We start from the raw sequence: 26,118 nt of genomic DNA, 5'->3' as shown, positions 1-26,118 counted from the left end.
GTGTGTGTGTGTGTGTGTGTGTGTGTGTGTGTGTGTGTGTGTGTGTGCTGGGTGAGTGAGGTCCTTCATGATGCAGGTGGCTCTCTTCCTGCAGCTAGAGGTGTAGATGTCTGTGATGGTGGGGATACTTACTCCAACAGACTTCTGTGCAGCCTTCACCACTCTCTGCAAAGCTTTTCTTTCTGCATAATAAGGCTACTGTTTTTATTTAGATAGATAGATAACTGTATATTCCAAGGAGCTCAATTTAAAAAGAGTTAACCAACGATTATTGAAATAACTGCATCCAAGTTTAAATATCAGAATGTTTGCTATAATAATAAAAACTTTGACAAAAACCTGTATGGCTGGGGGAAAAAAAAAAATCATGGAGAAATTAAACTGAAAATGTAGAGCTATTGGACATTTGCTGGACAGAATGACCATATTAATTTTTGTTCTGCCCTGAATATGTGCAGGTCCTGGTTGACCAGTGTGAGTTAGTGTGTCTTAAATACTAAAACATGAAGTTCACTGGCACCATGACCTAATTTTGACTCTCCACACATCAAACGGGGGACTGCTGGTGGATTTTGCAGACAGTCCTCCAGACTTTGTGCCTCATAATGTAGAGAGTGTTCAAACGTTGCTCTTTCCTAGTGGAGTGTGCGTCTAAAATCTGCTTCCACCGACTGTCTAATTTGCATATTTTTCATTAATAGCTACTGTAAGTGGGTTGTCATGATGGCAACTGCTGTTTTTTTAATCCAATTTTGTTAAGTGACAAATTTTGTTCAGGACTGATTTCATACAGGTTCACTGATCTCATTGCGGGTCGCATATTTACTTTCCACAATGTGGAATGTTAAGCAAAAGTAAAAGCAATGCAATTTTTATTTTTCTTCTTTCGGCTGCTCCCTTGAGGTCGGGCATATTTACTAACTAGTGCAACAGTAACGTGCAAAAAAATACAGTTTTCCATCCAAATATTAGTTTGAACTAGATTATTGATATGTTTGCCAAAATCAATATGTCAAATTGACTGTTAAAAGTGAAAGTGGGGCAGATATTCCAACATTCTCTAATCAGAAACCTAGACAGCCAGGTTTCTTCAATGATTTCATGTCCATGTGTTCCAAAATGCTCCACCAAATGTCACATCCAGCTTTATCTTTCTGCCTTGATCTTTTTTGCAGCAAACTGATTCCTACATTTCAGGACTGCTTCCTGTTAATCCTTGTTATGCAATTGCATCAGCAAAAGACTAATGCAAGCCTTCTGTCAACATAAATGAGCAACTTATGCTTCATCAGTTTGGGATGCTGTTGTGATGTAAGATGATTTGGCATGAATGAAGCAAGTGCCTTGTTTTTTAGATTATACCTTAGTTCAGGCCAAAAAAGCCTTTTAAATCTGTTATTGTTAAGGCTAATAAAGCAGAACATTAAAGTTCATGATACAACATGTGTGGTTGTTGTTTGTAGAACTGACTCTTAATGATCTTTCCATTTTAAAACTGAGCATTCCTTAACTTTAGTGTCAGCTTCATCTTCCACGAACAATAATGTACAAGGCATCCATCCATCCATTATCTTTACCCGCTTCTTCCTTTCCGGGTCGTCACTGGTGCCCATTTCCTCCAGTCACTGTGTGAGAGGTGAGGGACATGCTGGACAAATTGCAAGTCCATCACATGTGAGACAAACGAGACAACCATTCACTCTCTCACTCACACCTAGGGACAATTTAGAGTTGCCAATCAGCCTAACGTTTTTGTGCATGTTTTTAGTCTGTGGGAGGAAACTGGAGTACCCGGAAAAAACCCACACATGCACGGAGAGAACATGCAAACTCCACCCAGACAGGTCCCCAGTCAGGATTAGATCTGGTGACTTTCTTGCTGAGAGGCAACAGCTCTACCAACTGATCCACCGTGCCACCCTGTACATGGGATCATCTATTAAATTCCTGATTCACATTTTTGTTAAAAAAATAATGATGATAAAAAATTTTATGTAAAAAATGCTGTTGCTATTGTGATGGTTTACAATATTTTAATAATCCCAAGTCTGAGGGTGAAGGCAAGGTGATAACGTGTTACTTCGTGTCTCTGTGTGTGTGGGCGTGTGTGTGTGTGTTAAGGTGTTCGTTTGGTAGTGCCGTTAGCAAAATACCTCGCACCACTAAACCGATTTGAATAAATGTTTAAAAAGCAATCATTTAGTGTAAATTTACATCTAACTTTTAAAGTCAACTCAATTTAAGATGGCTGCCACAGACAACTGACCTTAGAAAACATAAAAACTGGAATCACTAGGCCAATATTGCAGATATTGAGCTAATATTTGGTGTGGAAGTAGCTAATCATCCCAGCCCATAATTTAAGGGCAACACGTTGTATTCATCTTTGCTCAAAACCTGTTGGAGTCAGCCCTGTTTTGTCTGTTAAGAAAATAGCTTATTAAAATGAATGAATTTCAGGGAAACTCGTGTATTAATTGGTTTTACAACTATTACCGGTAACTTTTGGAGTCAACTCGGTTCAAGATGGCCGCTACAACTAATCCACTTTAGCCACCACAAAATTTGCTATATACCTCTGAATTCAGCATATTGAGCTAAAATATCCTTTTAATATCAGATCGACAATTAAAATATGAAAGGTGGCGGGCGATATGCATTCCATCAAGGAATGCAAGGACTAATTATTTCTGTTTACATAATTGGGAGTCCACAGGGTTGTGTCTGTGCAATTCAAACACTACACAGAAAGGTCCCATGGCAGACAGATAACATTTTATCAGATTTTATTTTACTTTTGAGAGATTTATGAAAGCATGGCTTAAATCACAGCTCTTTTTTTTTATTTTTTATTTTTTTATTAAGGCATGGAGCCAAAACTGAATCACACTGTCTGGTTGCATCATGTTTTATTTTATTTTTGTTTTTCAGTGACAACAAAGTCACAGTAAAACTTTTAACGACTCCATATCTGCAGCTGTTGCATCACATTTGTGCTTTTTATGTCCAGTCAATGTAACTTTACTGCAGAAATCCAACCCAGTCTATAAACACTGAACTTGTGGACTGGCCTACATCAGTGATGACCCTGGACCCATGGGGTTTATCACATCAGACCTACTGTATGTAACACTGAGGTAAGATGAGAAGGCCGTATGGACCAGCATCCTCTTGCAGCATCACTGCAGCATCCTCCCTAATGATGCTCAGCATTGTGGGGTAATCGTTCGAGCAGAAATAGTATAACCAGATATGATGCATGGTTTTTTTTAAACAAGTGGTTCAAATTACGTGCCTTTGAGGGGAAAGCAGGAAAAAAGCAAGTGCCTTTTCTGTGAAACAAATGTGGCTAAAAACGCATAGCAGCCGTATGCGAGTAAACAGATGATGCAGGAAGGAGGATCAGCTTCCCATCATCACCATCATCATCAGAGGGCTTCCCGGTGCGCAGGCCCTCCGACATGCACCGCTCTGCAGACAACCCGGACACGTCCAACCCCCCCACCCCACCATGTTACCATATGCCGTGGCAGTCTAGTGTTACCTGAGCCGAGGCTCGTTTAAATCAGCACATCTCCATGATGGTTGCTGCTAAGATGCATCCGACTCTAACAAACAGGCCTAGACCGAGTACGTCCCACTTCAGACCGTGATGAAACCAAGAAAAACGCGGATCTCAGTGACTCACCTCCTGATGAATCCCGATCAGGTGGAACGTCCTAAGAAACCTCCATCCATCCTGGTGTCTCCTTTCGATCATGCGTTTGGATCGACCCCCCCTCCGCTGTGATGAGTGGGTCAGCAGCAGCTCGTACAATGAAGCAGTGATGGCGGGTGGTGATGATGCTGGGAGCCCCGCCCTCCTCTGCGTGCAGCGGGTACGCGATCATCCCCGCGGGAGCGCGCACAGCCTGTTGGTGTTTTTCACGGGAAGAGTCGCTGTTTCCGCTCCTTTTAGCTCTTGGAATTTAAAATGTTACTTAAAGATGGTTACCTCTTGTTTGTTTTGCACCCCCCCCCCCCCCCCCCCCAAAAAAAAAAAAAATCTGTGTCAGTCTTAAAGGGTTTGTAGTTGCTCATAAATTTCTTCTCTACATGAGATTATTATAATTGTTTCAAGTTTCTTTATTGTCATTCGCATCACTTGCATGAGGTGGAACGAAATTGTGTGCTCAAGATCCCAGTTACATCCCAAAGTAGCAAAAATATAAAGTATAAAAAGAAACGGTATATTATACGCTAATGAACGCTAAACAATACGTTAAAAGATCTAAGACATATGTGTCAAACTCAAGGCCTGGGGGCCAAATGTGGCCCTTGTTGACATCTTATCTTATCTGGCCCCCAAGATATTATTTTAAATGTAAAATACTTTTATCACTTTGATTTGTTTCAGTAATCTTTGATTGTGATGTCAAAAGTGCAACAAAGAACATCAAATGAGACCAATCAAACTCTTGTTGAGGAACCTGCGACCAAGAAAAGACATTGGATATCTGATTTGAGTTAATGTAAATGCTGAAAGTGGCACTTAGTTTGAAAAAGGTTTTAATTTTGGCCCCCTTTTGTGAGTTTGACACCCCTGATCTAAGATGTACACACTGATAATGTAAAACAATATGGTATATAAAATGGCAGCCCAAACGTGAGTAGATGCGTATGAATGAATAGCATGAGATCAGCAACATGGATAAGTCGCATATCATCAATTAAAGTGTCATTACAGTGATTTTTTATTTTTTTTCCCCTTACTGTGATTATCCTGGTTGGTGTCCCCTCAACTTCTAAAGGTCTTTCCTATTCCTCTATTCTCTATAGTGAATAGCAGTTTAAAATCAGGTGTGGTGCCAAAACGTTTTTAACAAGCTACTGTGCAACCTTTGCTGAAAAAAATCTTGCATTGACCCCTCAGTGGTGTCCAACTGTAGGCCTGTCTCTAGACTCCCATTTTTTATTTCCAAATTACTGAAAATAGCAGTTGATTCTTAGTTAAAATGTTTCCTGATCACTCTTATATTGGAGGTGTTCCAGTCAGGCTTTAAATCTCACCACAGCACTGAGAAGGTTTTTAATGTCCTTTTTAGCCATGGATGCTGGTGATTGTGCTTCTTGTCCGATTGGACAAGTGAGTGGCTTCAATCACTTAGTCTGACCCCCCCTCCTCCAAAATATGGTGTGTATATAGAAATTGTGGACAGTAATTTATATTTGATGTTATTTCATAGATTCCCAAAAAGGCAAATCAGTTAACAATTTATGATCCTGTAAAACTGTTCAACTGCTCAACTTTGATCAGATATTTAAAAAAGTATATATGCCCCCACACACACACACACACACACACACACACACACACACACACACACACATTAGTCCTTTAATACAGCCAACCTGCCATCCTTGTGCTGGTTTATAAAAACTTAGAAGAAAACACTTCTCAGACCAGATTTTTTTTTCTATCCAACTGCTTTGGGATTTAACTTTTGAGCACGTGTCTCACCATTTCACAGTGAACACGTATGTTTATTCCATGTTAGACTCTTGAGTCTGTTTCAACATTTACCTTGAGCCGTTGGTTTGGATTTTTAACATGAAAGAACAGGAACAAACTCTCGGGGATTGTCAGGATGTGCAGCAAAACTGCTGGCATAGCCCTACAGAACCTCACTGACCTTCACAAGGTGAGGTCAGTGAACAAGGCTAGGCTGATTCTGGCAGATCTTGATCACCACTCCATGGTGAGTTCAGGTTGCTTCCGTCTGGACACTGGTATCTGTTTGTTGCTCAGGTGTAGAACGAACATTCTGAAAAGCTCATTTATCCCTGTAGCGATCAAGCTTCTTGGTAAACAGTGATTTCTGTACGGTTATTTTAGTCTTGTCTAGTATGGATGTTTTATGTGTCTACTGACTTTGAATCAAATTGCCCCTTGGGGATAATAAAGATGCTTGAACTTGAACAATGTGGGCCAACATCTAGAGTTGGTTTATAGCCACAGTGTCTCTTTCACTCATCCCACTGTTTGTTACTGAAAATAATCCAAGATACTCTTTGACAGAAAAAAAACAAAAAAAAACTCTTGTTCCAGTCTAAACTGAAAGGTAATATTCATTAATGCTTCTTCCAATTCAAGTGAAGGGTGTAGTAATTTTGGGTCTTTTTTTTATGTTTGGCTCAGTAGTCCACTGTAGATAAATGTTTGTATTGACCTTGCTTATATTGGACGTTTATTGTTAATCTAATAAGAAAACAGGATTGTTTGGTTTTGAGAATACAGTGTGAAAATACCTGGTCTGTTATAGTTTTCAGAATATCGTCATTCCCATTAACTGTTTCTTTTCTCGGTGTGTGTTATTGATATTGGTATGCTCACCAGTCTGTTTGTTAAAATGGGGAAAAATCATCTTTTTATTTGGGCAATGGTGTGCGACAAGGCAACATGTTGTCTCCTTGCCTTTTTAACGTACAAGATTTATCTAAGCTGTTGAATCAATGTAGGACTGGCTGTCGGGTTGGATATAGAACTGTCAACCACCTGATGTATGCTGACGATCTTGTAATCTTTTGTCCATATAGCGCTGGTTTGCAGCAACTGTTAAGGGTTTGCTCTCCGTATGGATTTGTTTTTGATATTAAATATAATGAAAAAAGAGTATTATCATGATTGTCAGGAGCAAAGAAGACACTAAACTGTCTTTCCCTGACTTCACTGTGTCTGGCAACATCCTCCAAGTCAGTGATGAGGTGAAATACTTGTGACATTACGTAACCGCTGATCTGTCTTGATAAGGACATTTACAGGCAGCGTTGTATGCAATGTGTACAACCTAATACACTTCTTCGGAAGTTCTCTATGTGCTCAGTATCTGTAAAAAATGTACTCTTTAAAGCATATTGTACTCCAATGTATACTGTCCAGCTGTGGCGGCATTACAGAAAAAGCAGCATGCATAAACTTCAGGTGGTGTACAATGATGGCATGAGGATGCTGCTTAAGGTGCAACGATGGAGTAGTGCCAGTCAGATGTTCGTAAATGCCAATGTACAAACTTGTGCTGCCGTGCTTCGAAACCTTATGTACAGATGAATGTGTACACTAACAGACTCTGTAAATAGCATCATTTATACTCTGACCAACCCCGTACAAAGCTCTGTTCGGTTCTTCTCTAGGCTGTGGAATCACTGGCGCCTTAATTTATATGGCAATGGATGAACATTCAAATTTTTATTGTCTTGTCGTTGTTGATTTTGCCTGTTTTTGTTTACTATGGACCATGTATGTGTCTGAATAGAAAGTTTTTGATTGACTGATTATTGCTCTGCCAGCCTGTAGCTGACATGAATCAGAGGGGTCTGCCTTTTGATCGAGAAACCAAAAACTCTTCAAACCTCTCACCTGAACAGCAGAAATCCTTTGGTTTTCATAAAAAATATGGCAAAGCAGAGAACTATACAGCAAATTAGTGAGGCAATCCTCATTCGTGTGAGAAATATGCTCTGAGGAGAAAAGGGCCATCAAGAACAAAAATTGTATCTGAAGCCATTGCAAATTTATTGTAAAACATGTAAATGTCTAATTTACAGTAGTTATAGGAACCGTCTTATCACACAAATTGTTTTGTATCTTCACTATATGATCACTGTTGGCCGAATGGTCTATAACAAACAACTTTCTGTTTGAGTGCTTTAATAAAACTAATATAAATATTATGGCCTTACAAATACATCATGTCAAATAGCATAGTAACAGTGTTTGTCTCCAACAGAAATGATGCTGGGTTCTCTTTATCTCAGTTAATCCATTTGAAGATGTCAAAGAAGTAAAACACAAGTCCACCCGAGAGACAGTGATTTTTTTTTTTTTTTTGAAGTGCTTTAAAAACATTATAAAAACAGTCACAGACTTTTCAGAGAAATGCACAGTTAAGACACTAACACGTTTGGAAAAAACAAGAATGACCTGTTAGAAGTTCTTTTTAATGTTCTGTAATTAGCTGTTTGCAACTTTTTTCCTCATTAAACTGACCTTTATGATGAACCGTTGATGGTGGGAGGATGTGAGCTGCAGAGCGCCACATTTTCAGATGAGACACTCCACGTAAGATCATGTAAAACATTTGATATTCGCACAGACAAGTTCATTCTTGAAGGCTTTATACATTTTGTTTGATTTGCATCATGGCTGGCATCAAGGCACTAAGGAGTGTGTGTAAGTGTGTGCATGTGTGTGCATGTGTGTGGTAGTGCATAGGTGCAGGCGGACTTCAATCCACTTCTGTGAGGCCACATGGCCTCCTGAACTCTTGTCCTCGTTCATGGATCCACTTGTTTGACACTAAAAACAGAAAAACACATCTAAGCATATTGTCTTGCAAAGCCAGAGTAGTAATGTGAGGAAAAAGTTTTGAATATCACCAACTAATTAAATTTAATAAAGTGCATATTTGTATTCTGTTTGTTGGTTTTACTAATAAATTACTGGCAAATTTGAATAGTTATGAACTTTCTTTAAATTGTCCATTCATTTTGAATGCTTTTTAAAAAAAATTATTTTAATCAAATTATTTAAAAACGAAGTCATGTAGAGTTGTAATTTTATTTTATTTGTAAACCTGCTTCAGTGAATGATAAACGTGCATTCGGTGTCAACTTTGACTCACCCCATTTACTTCCTACAAGAACAGGACAGGCTGCATGTCTCGTCCTGTAGTCTCCCTCCCCACTCCTGAAGAGATTATACCAAAACACTGCTGTCCCCTGCAGACAAATAACGACCAAAAAAAAGAAAAAAAAATAGCATTATAGTAAAAGCTAGTGCACAAAAAAGACAAATTAAAGATCATCTAGGTATTATGTGCTTAATGTTAAGAATCCCTCATCAGATCATTTGATTGACTGAATTCACACAAAGTTGTGGTTGATTTTGCACGCTGAGGTGCAACAAAGAGCAAAAATACCAGGAAACCTAGCAGTTTATTTACACCACTAGCACAAAGGCAGTCAATACAATTTATTTACCTTCACATATGCAAGCAGTAACGAAAAACCTCAAGATAGAAACAATGAGTACACTCGGTTATTACCTTCCTGGGCCAGATTGCTGCCCCAAAGTCCGGGAAGACTGTGGCACCTCCTGCTTGAACATCACTCATCTGAGAAAATACAACAAAATAAGTGATATGTATTTTATATATTAAAGATTAACTTCAGATTAAATAAAATTACACATTTGTGAATGATGTAACCATGAGTCCCTTTGCCCTTTAATTATTTTGCTTCACATGTGTCTGCACAGTCACAACAAACTTTAAAAAGGAATCAAGCACAACTGGGTGGTGAGCCTCTCATGCATACATTCACATCATGCTGTTTACAGAAATTCACGGCCAGCCAGATGAGACTGTCTGGTAGTTTATCTTTGTAAGATAAAACTTTCCTTCAACTACGCTGTCGTCTAGCATCAGACAAAATACTTGTTGGCGTATTTTAAATTAGCTAGCTATCACAAATTTAAATGTTGTGATTTTACCTTTAATACATTTGTCATCAGTAATCCAGCAAAAGCTCTGACCACATTTAAAGTGTTTAAAAAATAAAACAAAATGCAAATAATTGAGATTAAATTTTCTATTAAAATATAGCAAATGAAATTCTTTCAACTTTTTCAACTACAAAATGTTTCTGTGATGACCAGTTGTTTTGACTCTAGGGTGGTCCATTGTATTTTTTATTGAGGATTGAAGCACCAGAACAGGCCTGAACCTCCTTTGATGCATTTTTATTTTATTTTATTTATAATCCATCAATTATTTAATGAGCTAGTCTGGACTGAAAGCAGACCAGTTTAGTTCTCACTTTAACAGAGTTCTAACTGTGAGCAGTTATCAACGGTACTGTCTCACTGAAATTAATAAAACCTTTGCAAGCAAGTAAATATCTATCCAAAAAAAATATTGTTCAGCGTTAATATTGTCCTTAAAGTGAAAGTTACATTTGTTATGAGCAATAATGGACTTCTGCACTATCACAGACGCTGACTTTGGAACTTAGAATAATGGTCCTGTTTTCGTCAGTCAGTCAGTCAGTCAGGAAATAAGGAAGGAAATGAGGAAGGAAGGAAATAAGGAAGGAAGGAAGAAAGTAAGGAAGGAAGGAAATAAGGAAGGAAGAAAGTAAGGAAGGAAGGAAATAAGGAAGGAAGAAAGGAAGGAAGGAAGGAAATAAGGAAGGAAGAAAGGAAGGAAGGAAATAAGGAAGGAAGGAAGAACATAAGGAAGGAAATAAGGAAGGAAGGAAGGAAATAAGGAAGAAAGTCAGGATGGAAATAAAGTCATGGAGGAAATCAGGAAGGAAGGAAGGAAGGAAGGAAGGAAAAATGAAGTAAGGAAGTCAGGAAGGAAGAAAGGATTGATAGATGGATAGATATAGATACTGTATTAATCCTGGGGGGATTCGAGATGCATTTTGTTAAATTATGCAGCGTTTTAAAGTTTGCAGTCAAACTGCAATCCGATGTTTTAGTAATAAAAAAATACAATAAAAGAAAATCTAAATAAAGCAAAGTAAAACGTTTAGAGTTTGTATCTTTTTGCACTTGCAGTGGTCTGCAAAGGTGAACCTCTACAGTGGTTTCCTCCAGAGCAGTCTTTTTTATGCTGTTGTCTAATGGCCTGGGAGTACTTGCTCTTTAACATTAGTTCATTTTCACTAAAATATCTTAAGTTTTAGGATCAAAGCCAAATTATACTAAACCAAAATCTTTTCTTACTAAGAACACAATCATCTTGACATGCATCCAATATCTTGAAGCTAAACATTAAACGGTAAGAGGAAAACAGATACAGGCTTATTAATTGCAGGTTAAAGGGGAAAGGCTGGCAAAACTCTTCACAATGTGCACTGGAACTGATTGACGGGAATTTATTGGTTTTAGATATTCAGATAGATCTGTGATCTATATGATGGTGAACAAAATTCCACAAATAGGATTTATCCAGCACAATGTTTCATATTCAAATGACTAGTTAAAATGCTAAAACCTTTGGAAGTCAATCAGTCCAAGTCCAAGATTGACCCAGAGCTGATGCTTCTGCCCGTTTAGCCAGAAGTAAAGGTTGGAAACAGATTCTGTGTGGCTGCCACAACTAGTCTTCAATCGGCGGTGGCTAAATGCTCGTACTTACGTAGTTTAAAAAAGTCGCCACGCGATTTCCAGTGCCTAACCTTTTGAAAGCATCAGGCTCATCTTTCTACGAAGATAAAATTTAAGAGTAAAATACAAGACATGAACGGTACACACACACTACTTACATAGTTTAGGAAGGTAGCAAGTCTATTCCCATCGACCTTGAGGTTGCTGTCAAAAGGACGCTGCAACAGATGTTTATATGTTTAACCCTTTATCAGTAGGACTCATAAATGGAGCCTTGCTACTTAAAGCACATTCAGTTATCTGTCAACAGTTTGTTTTCCAACAGTTAAACATCTTTAGGTTACAGTAGTCCCTCGTTTATTGCGGGAGATCCGTACCCAGAAGCCCCGTGATAAGTGAAAAACCACGAAATAGGAATAGTAGTACAAGTCGTAAATAGTAGAGTTGCATTCAGGCCTAAAAAATCTGAGCCGGCTTGGATTGAACCCGTATCATTTTTTCAGAGACCGACCAATTAACTATGATTACAGGCTTGAACCCATGCACCCAAAAACTTTTATTTTTATTTTAAATTAAGCTTTTACTGCTTTTGTAAGCAAATCATTTTGGCATGATTTAAAAACGTATTTCAAAGAAAGGAAGATATAAGATTTATTGTTTATTAACAAGAGTCAGCAGATTATAGCTATTATAATATTATAGTTATTAACGATCAGAGGACGCGTGCGGCTGAGTCCAGTTAAGCTTCAGGCGGGTTGCTGGCAGTGATCCATCTGGACATTTTGTTTTTTACTTCCTTCAACCGGCTGGTCAGCACGCGGTTGGTGATCCAAATTGGATCGTCAGCCATGCACGTCCACTGATGCAATCAAAAGCCTGACACCGACTCGGCCCACCCTTCCAGCACATTATTTTGGCCCGGCCTGAATTTTCTGGTCCGAAAATTGAAATACAATAGAAATTACAGCTCTACAGCTAGCGCTCTCAGCCACGCCCACTTCTCAGCTGCAGAGCGGAGATCATGACACGCTGCAAGATGACGCTTCTCCTGCAGCTGTGGGCCGCACACAGGTGCAGCAGGTGCTAAATAATTTAAAAATTCCATGCCGATCATGCAGCTCGTCCATCAATCAGCCATTTGTGTGTCATGTCCAATCTTATTTTGAAAAACCGCGATTGAGCGAGCCCACAAAAAACAAACCGCGAAATAGCGAGGGACTACTGTATTAGTTTTTAAGCTCAGAGTGGGTACACAAGAATTTGCACTCATTAAGTTTTATTTTTAAAGGCATACTATGCTGATTATCTAAAAAAAATAAAATAAATGTTGATAATGACAAAAGTATTATTATTAAAAGTCTGTATTTTCGCCCTTTTGATTTTTGCTCTGTTGAGGGCACTTTTAGCCCACCACCTTTTGGGTGGAGAGTGAACATGCATAAGCCATTAATGTGAAAAAGTGGCGATAAATAAATAAAATAAACAGATGTCAGATCTGTTTTAATGTGCAACGATAAGCTGAGCTGACAAGTTCACAAAAAGTAACTGCTTAGTATGCCTTTCAGAGTAATTCATACATTAACTGACAGATGTCAATGTCAATTAATTTATATAACACATAAAAACAACAACATCTGACCCAAAGTGCTTTACAATTTAGTCAAATTAAAATGAAAGCAAGAAGAACAAAAATCAAATACACCTTGTGCCACTCAGTAGAACAAGAAGGTAAATGATGAAATGCAACAATAAAAATCCGATATAACTGGTTACACTCTGCATGGATCAAACGCCAAGGAAAAAAGATGAGTTGTGAGCAAAGATTTAAAAGTCTCAACAGACTTTAAATGATCAGTTAAACTGATAGATATAAGACAGATATAATTAAGAGTTTTACGGAATGTTTTTTTTTTTTTTGTTGTAAGGCGTAATGCATCCACCCTCTCTGGTGAAGGTGAATACATGTACTAATTAAGCCATGAACAAAAAAGAACATTCATGTCAAAAGAAAAAGCTCAATATGTAAAAATCATACAAATCATTGTAGTTTGCAGACGGACATGGACACAGAGTGGCAGCAAGAGCCAGAACTCACCCTCGAGAAGTCGAAATGTGGCTCATACTGTCCTCCAACTCCATAGTTTGCAACCTGATGTCATTCAAAACACAAGTCAAACACACAAAAATATCATAAATAACTGCTTCTATCCACTGAAATCAAATGCCTCGTGCATAGTCTAAAATAAAACATCAACTACCACAAACCTCAACTAAAATCAAAATCAAAAATCTGGCTAAAAGCTTTAATAAATTCAGATGGTAACTTTTTTGGCTAGGCAAAGCAGTTAAAATGAAAGTATATGCGTAAACAAAAGCCTATAAATCTACAAGCTTTTTAAAGCTCCAATCAAATGTGAACTATTGTGCAATAATGAAGTATGACGAACATTACCTGCAGTAGTTCTGCAGTTTCTACTGTAAGCCCGGTGATGTCTTCTATTCTCTGATTAACTCTTTCAATGATAACGTCCTCTTCTCCTTCCAACCAGGCACTAAAGAAGCAAATATGTTTCACTTGCACAAATTACATGTTTGATTTGTGAAAAGATGCAACTTTTACTTCTTTTCTGGAGTAATAAAACTTTCCTGCTGCGTGTAAACATGTATAACTTTTTTAAATGTTAAAACAATAGTTTAAGATTGTGCAGTTTTAAAATGCTTATCTTTTAATTTGTGTATAAACCAAAGCTTCATAATGTCTGAGAATAATTTAAAAAAGGAATGCAGCAAGCATATGCACAGTAAGTCAAAGTTGTAATAAACATAAAACCATTAAAGTGAGAGAGAAGTATGATTAGATAACAAAAATCACCTTTTTGATACTCTGTAGTTGGCTGTAGTCAAAACTCCTGTTTGGGGGTCACGGACAGTGGCTCTGGCAAGCTTCCAAAAACAAAAGAAACATTAAACAAGTCAAAATAAAAAAATTCTTTACTCTAATTGTTTTACTCTTTCAATTACCATATTTTCTTCGGTGGCAGTCTGTGGCAAGCAGATTGTATCATTAATAGCCACTTTTACCTATTACATGATACAATGGCATGCCACATTTGAGTGCCATCTAGCGGCTGAAAATGGTAGTGTTTAATATTTTTAGTCAGAATGAATGAAAACGCGTCGTAGCTCAGTCAAAAATTGGATTATAAGTATGGGGGGGAAAAACATAAATACGTCTCTTCAGCCTATAAGTCACAGGGCATGCAAATTATGCACATACGAAAAAGTGACTTATACAGCGAAAAATACGGTATAAGCATTTACAAGGTTTCCTGCATCAACACTACAGTAAACTTGTCAAAAACATGCACATGCAAATACATCCAGGATGTAAACAATCAAAGTTTAGTTTGAAATTGTTCCGACCGTAGGAAGAATTCAATGACTGCCTATTTTAATGCTGAATAGAGGACACCACATTTCACAGCTTTTATAAGTGATGCACTGTGGGATAGAAATAGTTTTGAGCAAGTATTTATACAAACTAGATATATATTAAAAACTTCTGAATTATTGTAGCATAAAAATTCAGATAATATCTCAGTTTAGGATTAAATTAAAATGATAATTACAAGATATTTTTCTCATTAAGCTGTACCCCTTGTTGTTTTTGTAACAATACCCACACCAGTGAGTCCAGAAATGTTTAGATAAAAACTTTACTGGGGGCTGAGATGGTGTAGAGGTAGGGCAGCCGACTTGGTACTTGAAAGCCACGGTTCGACTCCCTGCCATGCACACATGTTGTGGTGCCCTTGAGCATGACACTCAATGTTGCCAAGTCCACCTCTCTGCCACCATCACACCCAGGCCCTGCACCTGCTGCGGGCTCTACAGATACCAAGTCTTTGTCATATTGTCTGGTCATCTCATGGCTGAAGCATCCAGCGTTCTCATTCTTGTTCTGGTCCCTGACCTATTTTCATAACCACGAAGATCTCACCCTTGCCTTGCCCATGACGGATTACAGCAGCCATCAGATATATGGACCTCGATTCTCACTCTGCCTCTTGACCATTGATTTTCACCTAGCCTTGTGTTATTGCCTTTTCTAACTTTTTTGTGAATGACCCATGCTCCTGTTTTTTTTTTATTTTATTTTATGTTTTTATTTTATTTATTTATTTTTACCACAACCTCAGAACCAAGCTCCTCACTCTGAAGAGAAGGGTTTTGTCGGACCTTCCAGGCTCACTCACCAATAACGTAATCGCAGCATCCTCAGGATTTTACCTCTTGACTGAACTTTAAAATAAATATTTTATTTTCACTCGTGTGTGTGGTTGAGTTTCCGGGTCCCTCTCTCAACATATTACAGTACAATCTGGCTGAGACAGGTCGTGGATGTAGCTCTAATATAGAGCGGGCAACAGGTGCAGGGCACGAGAGTGATAGCGGCGGCAAAGTGGGCGTGGCGGTGGCAGAGAGCCGAGATCATGACACCCAATCGCTAACTGGGCGCATACATAGCTGCCCACTGCTGCACCTGCCGGGTGTATCTCAGGTGTGATGGGTTGAATGAAGAGAACTAATTTTGTAATTGTATGGGAACATACAATGATGGCAACTTAGTTTAACATATCACAAGTAGTGTGAAACAAACAAGAAAATCTAATGTATGTATTGTTAGTCTCACCCTCGGTTTTGCCAGCTCTTTAATCTTCTCAATCTCTTCATCCGACAGCATTTCCAGGTAGCGCACGATGTGGGGATTGTCCCACTCGTCCTCCTCCTTCATGGGCTTCAGCAGGAGACGAGGGTTCCTGTCGCCATCTTGGTAGCGGCAGAACAGACGGCTTTGCCTGGCTACAGTCTGGGAAAGAATAAAAAAGTAGAAGTACATTGTTATAAGGCTGACTAAAACAACTGGTAATATAATCCATGATTAAATATGACTGGTACTTTTGTTGTAACTTAGAAGACATAATCTTGCTGTACATATGTCATGATATGTTTTCAATAATGGTTGATATTCTGTACAATAAGCTGCTGGTTCACTTTGTACTGTATATCTATCACACGTAACATGTATGTGAAATACTGTAGAAACTATTGCTGAAATTAGTACATAAATACTACCATTGAAAAGTGGAAACAGGCATTTTTAGGGGCACTTCAGAGCAGTCATGGTGTAAATAATTTTCAAATACTTTTGTTCATTTTGGACAAAATAAATAGAAAATTCCCTAAATTTCATAAAGTAAAATGTAGCTTTTACTTCAAAATTCTTGAACATACTGGTAATACACATTGGCCTTAAAAAATGCTGATAACATCTGCTGCTCTTGCCATTTTTCTTTCTTCACATCTTACCATTTGTACCCCCTCTCCTCTGCACAGAGCCTCATAGGACTCCCTCTCTGGGAGGTGGTCTTTGGGTCGGCTGTAGGTCCCCAGCTGGATGGGTTCTTCAGTGGCAGGTTGGTCGGCTTGGTTCATCTCAGTGAGCTGCTTGGACAGCAGCCGCTCAAAGTAACGAAGGTTGCCTCCTGCCCTGTCGTGGTTTGGGTCTGTCAGAGTAAAAAACATGAATTAGTCATTTCTCTAAATCTTCTGCCTCACAAGAAAGGTCTCAGTTAGTGCTGACTGTTAGTGTGCCACACCGAATTTTCAGATGTTTTTTAACTGAAACTCTTATTAGGCATCATGAATTCGTTAAGCTTACTTATATCGTCATAATAATTCACACACAGCTGATACAAACCGAATAGAAACTATTAATTTCTTGCATTGACTCAACCTTCAATAGGCTGGAATATACTGGCTGAGAGTTAAAGTAGGATGACAGAACAAGTCAGGCCCTTTAGTGGAGATTATGAGAAAAATAACATCCACATGTAAAAAAAAAAAATAAAAAATCTGTAATAGTCTGTGGCTTAGAAAAAATCTGGAAGTTTCTTAAAATTGGAATGTTGGGTCATAAATAAAATCAAGATTTACACGAGATTTACACCTTTCAGATTCTTTCTGCTAACTACAACATTTTTGTGTTTCTTCTTCTTTCTGCTAATTTCAGCTTGTTATGCAAGTTTCAGCTTTTTCTTCTATTTCAGCTGCTATAGCGATGTTTTATGCTAACTTAAGCTTTTGCAGCTAATTCCACATTTTTCACACTCTTTTCTACTTCATTACAACCTCATTCAGCAAAAACATGCTCTCTCCACTTCCTTCTGGTAGTTTAAGCTTCTTTCTGTCTTTTTTTTTTTTTTTTTTGCTAATTTAATATTTTTCTGATAATTTCCACTTATTTGTGCTCATTTCTGCTTCTTTAAGCCTAATTGGACAAACGTGTGTTCTTTCTGCTTTCTTATGCTAATTTAAGCTTGTTCTACCTTTTCAGTTACCATTTTAGCTAATCTCTGCTGTTTTCAGACAAATTCAAGTTGTTCATGGCAATGTTTGCTACTTTGACTTCTTCATGATAATTAAGCTTATTATGCTACTTTCAGTTTTTTTTAGCTAGTTTCAGCTTTATCTGATATTTCAGTTAGCTGTTTCTATGCTAATTTTAGCTTTTTCAGCTAATTCCACCTTTTTTTGGGGGGGGGGGGGGAGGGGCTCATTTCTGCTCTTTCCACTTCCTTCTGGTAGTTTAAGCTTCTTTCCGCATTTTCAGCTAATTTTCAACATTTTTTTTTTTGTTTCTAATTTCAGCTGTTTTAGCTCATTTCCTAAGTTTTGTGCTAATTTCTGCCAATTGAAATCTTAATTCAGCAAATAAGTATTCTTTCTTCTCTCTTCTGTTTAAGTAGGCTTATTCTTCCATTTCAGCTACAATTCAGCATGTTTTATTTTTACCTAATTTCAGCTGTTCTTCAGCAATAAGCATTCAAAAAGTATTTTCGCAGTAAATGCAATTTCTCTAGTCCCTGTTTTTTTTTCTCAGTATTACCAGAATGCTGAGTTTCTTATGGTTCTTTTATGTTTCTTTGGGGAATTTTCAGTTCAAAAGCGGAACCAAAAAGTGTCTATCTGCTCTGTATAAACCATTTTACTGTTCACTTTGTTCCATTCAGAACGAAGTGGGTCTGCATCAACTTGAACTAAATTCTTTTCATATGACATGTAAACAAGGACACCACAGTTCTAAGAAGACGGTCTGCAGCTGTCCACAAAGCTCTTGGTTCAAGAATAACTGTTTAAAACCACCAGCCCTTACATGGAACAGACAACACCCCATGGCTGTGGTAAGCACAGTCAAACCAAAGCTAGAGGAGAGGGTGGACTATAGTTATTAGTGAAAAATGAAAATGTGAACCCATTCATTTTGTCACATTATAGAATTGTGGTTTTATTGGTTGACTACTATAGGAAATAAAGACAAAATATAAATGTGTTCTTGAAATAGAAACTGCTGTTTTAGTTTGTCACATACTAAGCTTTAGTTGACCACTGTTGGTGTTTCAAGACTGCTTTTTGCAACTTACCAATGGCCACAAGCCGCCGGGTCAGCACAACAGCTCGAGGTAAGTCGCCCATTTGGTAGACGGAGTAGCTAAGGTAGTCCAAAATATCCGCCTTGGAGACCACAGCTTCTTCTCCATCATCCAGCTGCTTCAGAGACTGCTGGAACCACAGCACAGCGTGGTAATAATCTGCATCGTTGTACGCCGTCTTTCCCATGTCGAAGCAGTCGTCCACTGTCAGTACGGTGTTAGAGTGCACACCTGCAAATTTTTTTTTTTAAAGCATCTCTGTTTTATCAGTAATTTGATTTTCTCACAATAAAACTTCCTTATTAAAGGATTGATAATGTTATAAAAATAAAACCAGAGCTTCTAATGACTTAAAATTGCCCATTTTTAATGAGCCAGGGCAAAAAAAGGAAAGAATCAGACCAGGCTTGTGTTGACACTCGTTTTGTGGCTGTTCATCAACAATTGACAATTTAACTCTAAACTTTAAACCTATAGACACACTTCATGTGCATTATGTCCGAACATACTTTGTAGGTTCAGTTTATTCATATATAAATGCTTCTTCCCCAATCATTAAACAGTCATGGACTACCTGGCAACTTTCCTTTTGAGAACGCTTCTGAATCCAGCTGGTATGTGTCTTGAAGACGCATCAGCGCCTTGGCTGCACCTGTTTGGTCCTCCTCATCTGGGAAGTACTGTCTGTGTACAGACATGTTGGCAATGAATCCTGAAAAGAGAGCAAGGATGCTTAATGACAATTATAAAAATGATTAATTCAATAACAAATAATGACATCCACCATGTTAAAAGGGACATATTATCACACTTGTACATTTATGATAAATGGCCTGATTGGCTCTTTAAATCTTGTCACTTTTATCTTGCTGCAAAAAAAGGGGTTCACTGTAGGAAAGGAACTTTTGTGTAGTTTTGTTGTATTTTACAAAAAGCATGTGACATTCATTCATTCAACCTTTATTTAGACATATAAGCCACATTGAGCCTAGAAGACTCATTTACAAGTGAGATCTGTTTAGACAGACAAAAATGTAGTAAAACTGGACACGTAGGAATTGGGAGGCGAAAAAATTCCCATCAGACTTTTTTTCCTGCCTGAGAAGAAAAAACTCCGATATTAAAAAACCCCTTGCACAAACAAGCACATAGTGACATAGACATTCTGCGAGGAGGGGAGACGACGAGAGTGGTCAGCATGTTCATAGATGCTCTTGAGGTCACTGTACGAGTTCTGATAAGGATGTAATAATCAGCCAATGTCCACCGGTGAGATCCATAATCATTCTCGAGGTATGTCGAGGAATGGCCAAGAATAACGACTGAGAATCCAAGAATCCTAAAATGACACAAAGTTTATTCAGCTGGTTTCATCTGGTTATCAGTTGGAAATTCCTCAGAGAGGAGGTGGTGAGCGTCAGATCACATGTTCTCCAGGCGAATTCAGATGAGGTGGCTTTCAAGACCAGCTAAGGGAGCCAAATTCAGATAAACACACATATGTTTTGGGGACAGGCAGAACTTAATGACATCTACCTTGAGTCTGTGTTGGTCGACTCGGTTCTGAAATGTCAAAATTACATGGCCACACTGATGGAACGTGACTGAGTAAAATCCCAGAGATTTGATCCATTCAGCCTAAAGCATTTGAGTCCGGGTACTCGAGACACGAACCAAGCCATCATAAAGGCAAGCAGCGTGATCAGGTCCACAATTTGCTGCCGACGACTTCCTTGATTGATTGATAAAACCAGCAACCAGCCAAATCCAAAACGCAGGAACCAGTTATCGTAAATCCTATTAAATATGTGTCCTTAAAATCCACAAATGGCAGCAGAGATAGACACATCTTCAAGTCGATGAGATATCCAGCTGCGTGCGTGCCAACAGGGCAAATTGGCTCGCCTAAAGACTGTCTTCTCTTCGAAGAAATGTTGTAAATTGAGTTGAGGGACCAACTGATCAAAACAAGTCCATAATTATGGTTCGGAAGAAATGCAAAAGAGGCTCAGAAGCAGTTTCACAGACAGACAGAGCAGCAAAGCAAAGCGGAGAGGGAGGGGAAATGCGTCCGATCTCGGCAAGAGCAAGTGAAGACATAAATTTCATTACTACTTAAGACATTTGAACCAGCTTGTATGTTCCCTTCAATTTTAAAATACCAGTTGGGTTAAAAAAAAACAACTGACAAGTAAATTGAATAAATAAAACAGTTCACACAGAACAGTGGCTCAATGGACACATTGCCAAATGTGTAAAACATTAAAGATTATGTTCAAATACAAACACATACTTAAACATGATGAACAATGAGAAGCACCATTGTTCTACTTTACTGACTACTTTATGTTTTAATATTTTACATTTCATATATTTCCACCAGAAACAGGTTTTACCCTTAGGCTGACACCTTTTTAACTTCTAGTGTCCGTTTAAATGCTTTCAGCTGAGTGCCAATAACTTAAAGTGTAATGTGAAGTGTAACCATTTCATAAAAAGCATTTCATTCAAAGTCTTATAACTGTGCATATCCTCTCCCATTACTGTCTGACACCATTACATCACCAAGTTCAGAACATATTTGTGTTTCACAATAGCAAACTCAACCATGAAACAGGCTGGAGAAGAAAAAAAAAATCCACGCTGAATTTAATAAAAATCTTGCACCAATCTGTGTTTGAAGGTTTACATCCAGCCTTTCCACTCCCGCTCTAACAGCCACGTAGGCAAATTCAAACTCAGGCTGTTTCTGTTTAACTGCTTCAAACTGATAAGGGTCTGTGTCATAACATGCATGCACCCCCCCCCCCCCCACACACACACACACACATAGAAAGAGAACATGGCCAAAATATGCATAGATGGAGAGCAGCTGCAGTCAAAACATGACCGGCTCAGTTTTTCAACAGTTTGTTTAAGGAGGGAGGCCTTTGAGCAAAGCTGCACAGCAGAAATTTCCACTCTGCAGCCAAAACTTTATCACTCCACACCCATGTTCCAAGTTCATTTTATTATTTTTGTTGCACTTCACTAGATGGTAAATATCTCCATTATCATGTTCTGAATCTATAAGAATCAGAATGAGAGTGCCTTTATTGTCATTATACACAAGTACAATGAGATTGAGAGCCACTCCTTTTTCTGTGCAAACACACCTAAACATATATAACGCAATATAGATATAGCACTATGAGAGTAAAAAAAAAAAAAAGTTATTTCACAATTATATAAAATTGAATATTGCACATTATGGATATTAGTGAGGTAATTAGGAGTATGGGATGTCAGTAGTATTGCACAATAGAAGTCCAGGGGTTTGGGAGGTTGGATTATTAAATCAGTGCATATGTGAGCTCAGTGTGGTGATGGCTTTCGGGAAAAAAAAACTGTTCTTGAATCTGTTTGCTCGTTCTGATGTTCCTGTAGCGCTTCCCTGATATCACTGCATCCCAGTTTATTTTAGTTGCAGTTCCTTACCATCGGACGGATTCTGCAGCACCAGGCTCTCCAGTTCAGACCACTCCGTGTTGAGTCTTTTCATCAGTTTGTAGGCGTTCACTGGGTGGGCCAGATAGCCCTCAGGGTCAGAAGTGGACACTCTGGTCAGAGCATCAAGTTTACTGGCCCAACTAAAGGAGAGAAGAAACAGTTCTTTACCTTTTTGTCAAAACATACATTATCTGTACATCCTAAAGAGTCACATGCTCATATTTACAATTAACTTCACTCGGAAAGACTGTTAAAAAAGTGAAAATTGATCTAGCTCTACAGCAGGCTGAGACAAAGCAGAAACTGAAAGTATTGTCAGAGAAGTCACCTTAATGAGTTTTGGAGCAGACTTTATATAAACTATATATTCATCACACCTGGTGACTGCTGGTTAAAGAGGATGTTAGTCATATTTTCCACTGGGCAGCCTGCACTAAGCAGTGTTTTATTTAATTACCACAGTTGTGACTTTTAAAAGGATCTAGTAGCTGTCACATAAAAGTCAGAGTAGAGTGTGTAATATTTCAGGCTGTGAAGGTCTGAAGTGGTAAAAAAAAAAAAAAAGGGACGTGCTTTATTCAAAGTATTATCAGTTTTAAATCAAGTTTTGTGAGTCACTGGTTTAGATTGCACCTTTTGACAGCAGCCAGCTTGGACTCCTCAGCTTTGATGTACTCCCTCAGAGACTGGACCAGCTCCTTTTCTGTGTAGATCAGGTCAGTCATTTGTCCTGCAGAGACACGGCCAGGAAGACATATTGTAAATCAGCCAAAGCTGTTACGTGATACTAAATAACTAACTTTAATCATTTAAACTTGGGTTTTGCTTTGAGAAAATATTACCAAAAGAGCTCTTAAAAACAAGCTGAGGTCAAATAAAAACCATCAGATGCATACTGCAGAGTTTGGATAGCACAGATTTACTAAGCAAACTCTAGCTAAATATTAATCCATGAACTAGTGAAGAGACGGTTAGTTTAATGGGCTTTAAACATTTCAGGAAGGCACTCAAGCGTCAGTAATTCATACACAGCAGATACAATAAAGCAACCAGAATAAGTGAGCTGTAAAGATCAGAAAGTTAATGAGTCGTTTCATTCATATAATGCAATCTGCTGTAAACATATATTGCTTTGTAATGAAATCCAAACAGTTGCAAATGTAAGTGAAAATGAAAAATCTGGACACGCAAACAAACAAATGAAATGGCCGTAACTTACCAATGGATGTAAAAACCTCCGCATGTGTCGTCCAGCAGCAGCAGAGCAGAATCCAGGGGATAAAAAACAGGAACTTCTCCATTCTGTCTTGTTGCACAACTTTAGAAGGCAGAAACACATCATGTAGTTATAAAACAAAGAATGAACAAACTGTTTTTTTTTTGTAAAGTTTTGTGCAGAGTCAGATTACCATTTATATTTAGGGTTTTTATTATCTTATAAAGGAAGTGGAACAGTCATTCTGTGACTTTCTTTATTCGTTATGTAAAGATATCAGTAGTTTTTCAGTACTCTGAGATGGCTTTTCACACAATGGTCCTGTTTCTAGAATGAAACTGCTGACAGTCTTGAAATAATCTAAAAACTGAAAAGATGAATGAGTCATGACCAGCTGCTGCGCCTCATTCTCAAAAAAAAAAAAAAACACAACGTCAGACACTGCATGAAGATTCATTTTTTTAGCGGTTAAAAATTGGTTCATCTATGAAAAGTTGTGCACAACTTGATGGTAAATTTCTCATTTCACAACTTATAAACTTAACATTTTGTGTTTGTGTAGAAAAAAGGCTGATAGAAGTTGATTTTTTTTTTTTTAAACTCACTGTGGCCACTTGATGACCAGTGAAGTCCATATAATTAAAACTAATTAATAAACGCCTTGCACTAAAACCTACCTCGTTTCATGTGAAACATATTACATCTTTAATAGAAAACAGAATATCTAACAGTAAACTAAACCTTCCTAAATATATATAAACTAGAGATGCACAATATTGGATATTTGGCCAATATCCGATATGTTAAAACTTATTTGGCCAGTAAACGATACCAATATTTTTTCTCTAGACCTCCTTACAGAGACTACATAGCTTTTTGGTCTGCTACCAAATGCAGATGGCAAAAAGGGGCCTGACAATGATGTAACATTTAAACTTGGATTATGTTTAATGTCAAAGTTATTCATGATATTTACTCTCTATAACACAATGACAAACTCGAACAGTGCAAATTTGTAAATGTTCACAAATCTAAACTCAACCTGTTCACAATCGACAAGTGAAAAGTGCATAAGTAGTAGTGAATTAATAGATATACTTGACAGTTTCTTAAATTATTAATTAACTTAAAACAGAAGCCTTTTATATTGGCGAGTTATTTTGATGGACTGTCCGATATTTAACTTTATGGTGAATTTCAGCCAATACCGATACCATGCCGATAATATCGTGCATCCCCAATATAAACTAAGCAAAAGCTTAGACAGGCGGCTTTAATGTGAGTAAAATCTTTATTTTATTTTACGTTTTTCTTCCAAAACTGCGTAAACGAGCTGGAGCTGTGTGTGTTCTTTATCCGCGGACCAAACGTTCTTTGTGAAAGTGGCTCTGCTTCACTTTTTACTCTTGGCTTTTGTTCAGCTCTCAGTGATGACTGTTTACGTGTCAAACAGACACACACTTAAACATCAGCGAGGTCAAGCACGAGCACAGCCACACACGCTTCAGCCTGTACCGCTCTATAATCAGAGAATCAGACTTTAGTAATGTCGGCTCAATGATAATCCTTTGGTTAGAAAGTCACATCAGAAATCACCGCACCTCTTTAACAACGGCTTACTAGACATTCTCTACATTTCTACGACTACAAAAACACTGAAGTTATTGCACGGAGCATAAAAACTTCAGATTTTTGTGAACAGTGGCACTAAAATGGCAAACACAGAATGAGCTCGCATCTATAGAGTAAAACTGCAGTGCACAGATAAAAAAAAAAAACTTTGCTGCCTATAATAGAAGTACTAGAAAAGGGTAGAATAAGGCTTTTTGCTTTGTGCTGCATGTGAACTGTAATCATGCAGATGAACTCAAAAGAGCCTATTTTCATCATTTTTAGCTGTGTAGAATTATAGTAATTACACTGGAATGTACCACACTGGGTGTTAGCAATAGCAAGTCACCACCTACACACATTTTAGAGTAAAACAGGACTTAAATTTGCAGAAACACTTTTTTAATTTTATCTAAGAAGTAAAAGAGTTTAATCAACTTTCCCAGCTCACACAAGTCATTCTGTATCCTCTAGTCTGGAGAGCTGCAGTGAATCAAGCTTGTTCACAAAGTAAAGAATGGACTTTACCTTGTTGCAACGTAGATTTTACACCAGATTTACAAAGAAAAGGATCACGGTTACTGATAGTAATAGTAACTCAAAGAAAAGTAGTTTTTTATTGCAAACATTTCCCTAGCTTCGCCTCTTTTATCTGACTGCTAATGGTTTATTTTTTTACTGAACGCAGGTCCAGAGAATTAATACCACAGTCCTTCAAACAGAAAATAAATGACCAGGTCTCCTCCCTTGTAATTTAAAGCCACATTGATTGCTCAGCTCAAAGCGCTGGCGCCTGTTGCCGCAGGCTGTAGCAGAAAAGTCACAATCTTGGAGGAAAATCCTCCTCCCCATGTTTCTGGGTCCTATTCCCTTTGCCCGGCACACTGAAGAGGGGAGGATGTGGTAGGTACACGTGGTTGTGTTTTGTCCACATCTAAAATCATTATCAGGAACATATAGTGTGAAAGTATCTTTACGTGTTCCAGATTTGTGCACATATGCCACACATCACCAATAAAGCCAAAAGATACAGTTTCCAAACTATGTAACTGAATATGAACATGATCTTATTTGCACACGGAGAACAGTTCTGTGTTGCACAGTTAAAACTGGAAAGGTTTATCCAGATTTCAGTTTATATATATATATATATATAT

General features: G+C 38.0%; 2 protein-coding genes across 3 annotated transcripts in view; both read right to left on the bottom strand.

Annotated features, from left to right (window-relative positions):
- The window catches only part of jakmip2 (janus kinase and microtubule interacting protein 2), a 31,816-nt gene extending 27,947 nt beyond the window's left edge, over positions 1-3,869 (bottom strand). Inside the window, exon 1 of the mRNA XM_037687872.1 lies at positions 3,689-3,869. The gene's annotated coding sequence lies outside the window, so the exon portion shown is untranslated. The remainder of the gene's footprint in view (positions 1-3,688) is intronic.
- Positions 3,870-7,867: 3,998 nt separating this feature from the next.
- Positions 7,868-26,118, bottom strand: part of LOC119420473 (prolyl 4-hydroxylase subunit alpha-2) — a 23,013-nt gene continuing 4,762 nt past the window's right edge. The window contains exons 2-15 of one of the 2 annotated variants that reach the window (XM_037687871.1): positions 23,354-23,452; positions 22,768-22,864; positions 22,123-22,274; positions 19,220-19,357; positions 18,637-18,876; positions 16,523-16,719; positions 15,846-16,022; positions 14,025-14,095; positions 13,605-13,704; positions 13,248-13,301; positions 11,311-11,370; positions 9,084-9,152; positions 8,661-8,757; positions 7,868-8,335 (exon numbers count right to left, since the gene is read on the bottom strand). In XM_037687871.1, coding sequence (XP_037543799.1) covers positions 8,265-8,335; positions 8,661-8,757; positions 9,084-9,152; positions 11,311-11,370; positions 13,248-13,301; positions 13,605-13,704; positions 14,025-14,095; positions 15,846-16,022; positions 16,523-16,719; positions 18,637-18,876; positions 19,220-19,357; positions 22,123-22,274; positions 22,768-22,864; positions 23,354-23,435 — 1,605 coding nt within the window. In that variant the 5' untranslated portion in view covers positions 23,436-23,452 and the 3' untranslated portion in view covers positions 7,868-8,264. Of the gene's footprint in view, positions 8,336-8,660; positions 8,758-9,083; positions 9,153-11,183; positions 11,250-11,310; positions 11,371-13,247; positions 13,302-13,604; positions 13,705-14,024; positions 14,096-15,845; positions 16,023-16,522; positions 16,720-18,636; positions 18,877-19,219; positions 19,358-22,122; positions 22,275-22,767; positions 22,865-23,353; positions 23,453-26,118 lie in introns of both variants that reach the window. The other variant, XM_037687870.1, reaches the window with a different exon arrangement.

Source organism: Nematolebias whitei, chromosome 14 (genome assembly GCF_014905685.2).
Source record: "Nematolebias whitei isolate Nwh7 chromosome 14, NemWhi1, whole genome shotgun sequence".
Classification (NCBI taxonomy): Eukaryota; Metazoa; Chordata; class Actinopteri; order Cyprinodontiformes; family Rivulidae; genus Nematolebias; species Nematolebias whitei.
The sequence above is the reverse complement of the archived record's forward strand: the minus strand, read 5'-3'. Positions and strand labels throughout refer to the sequence as shown.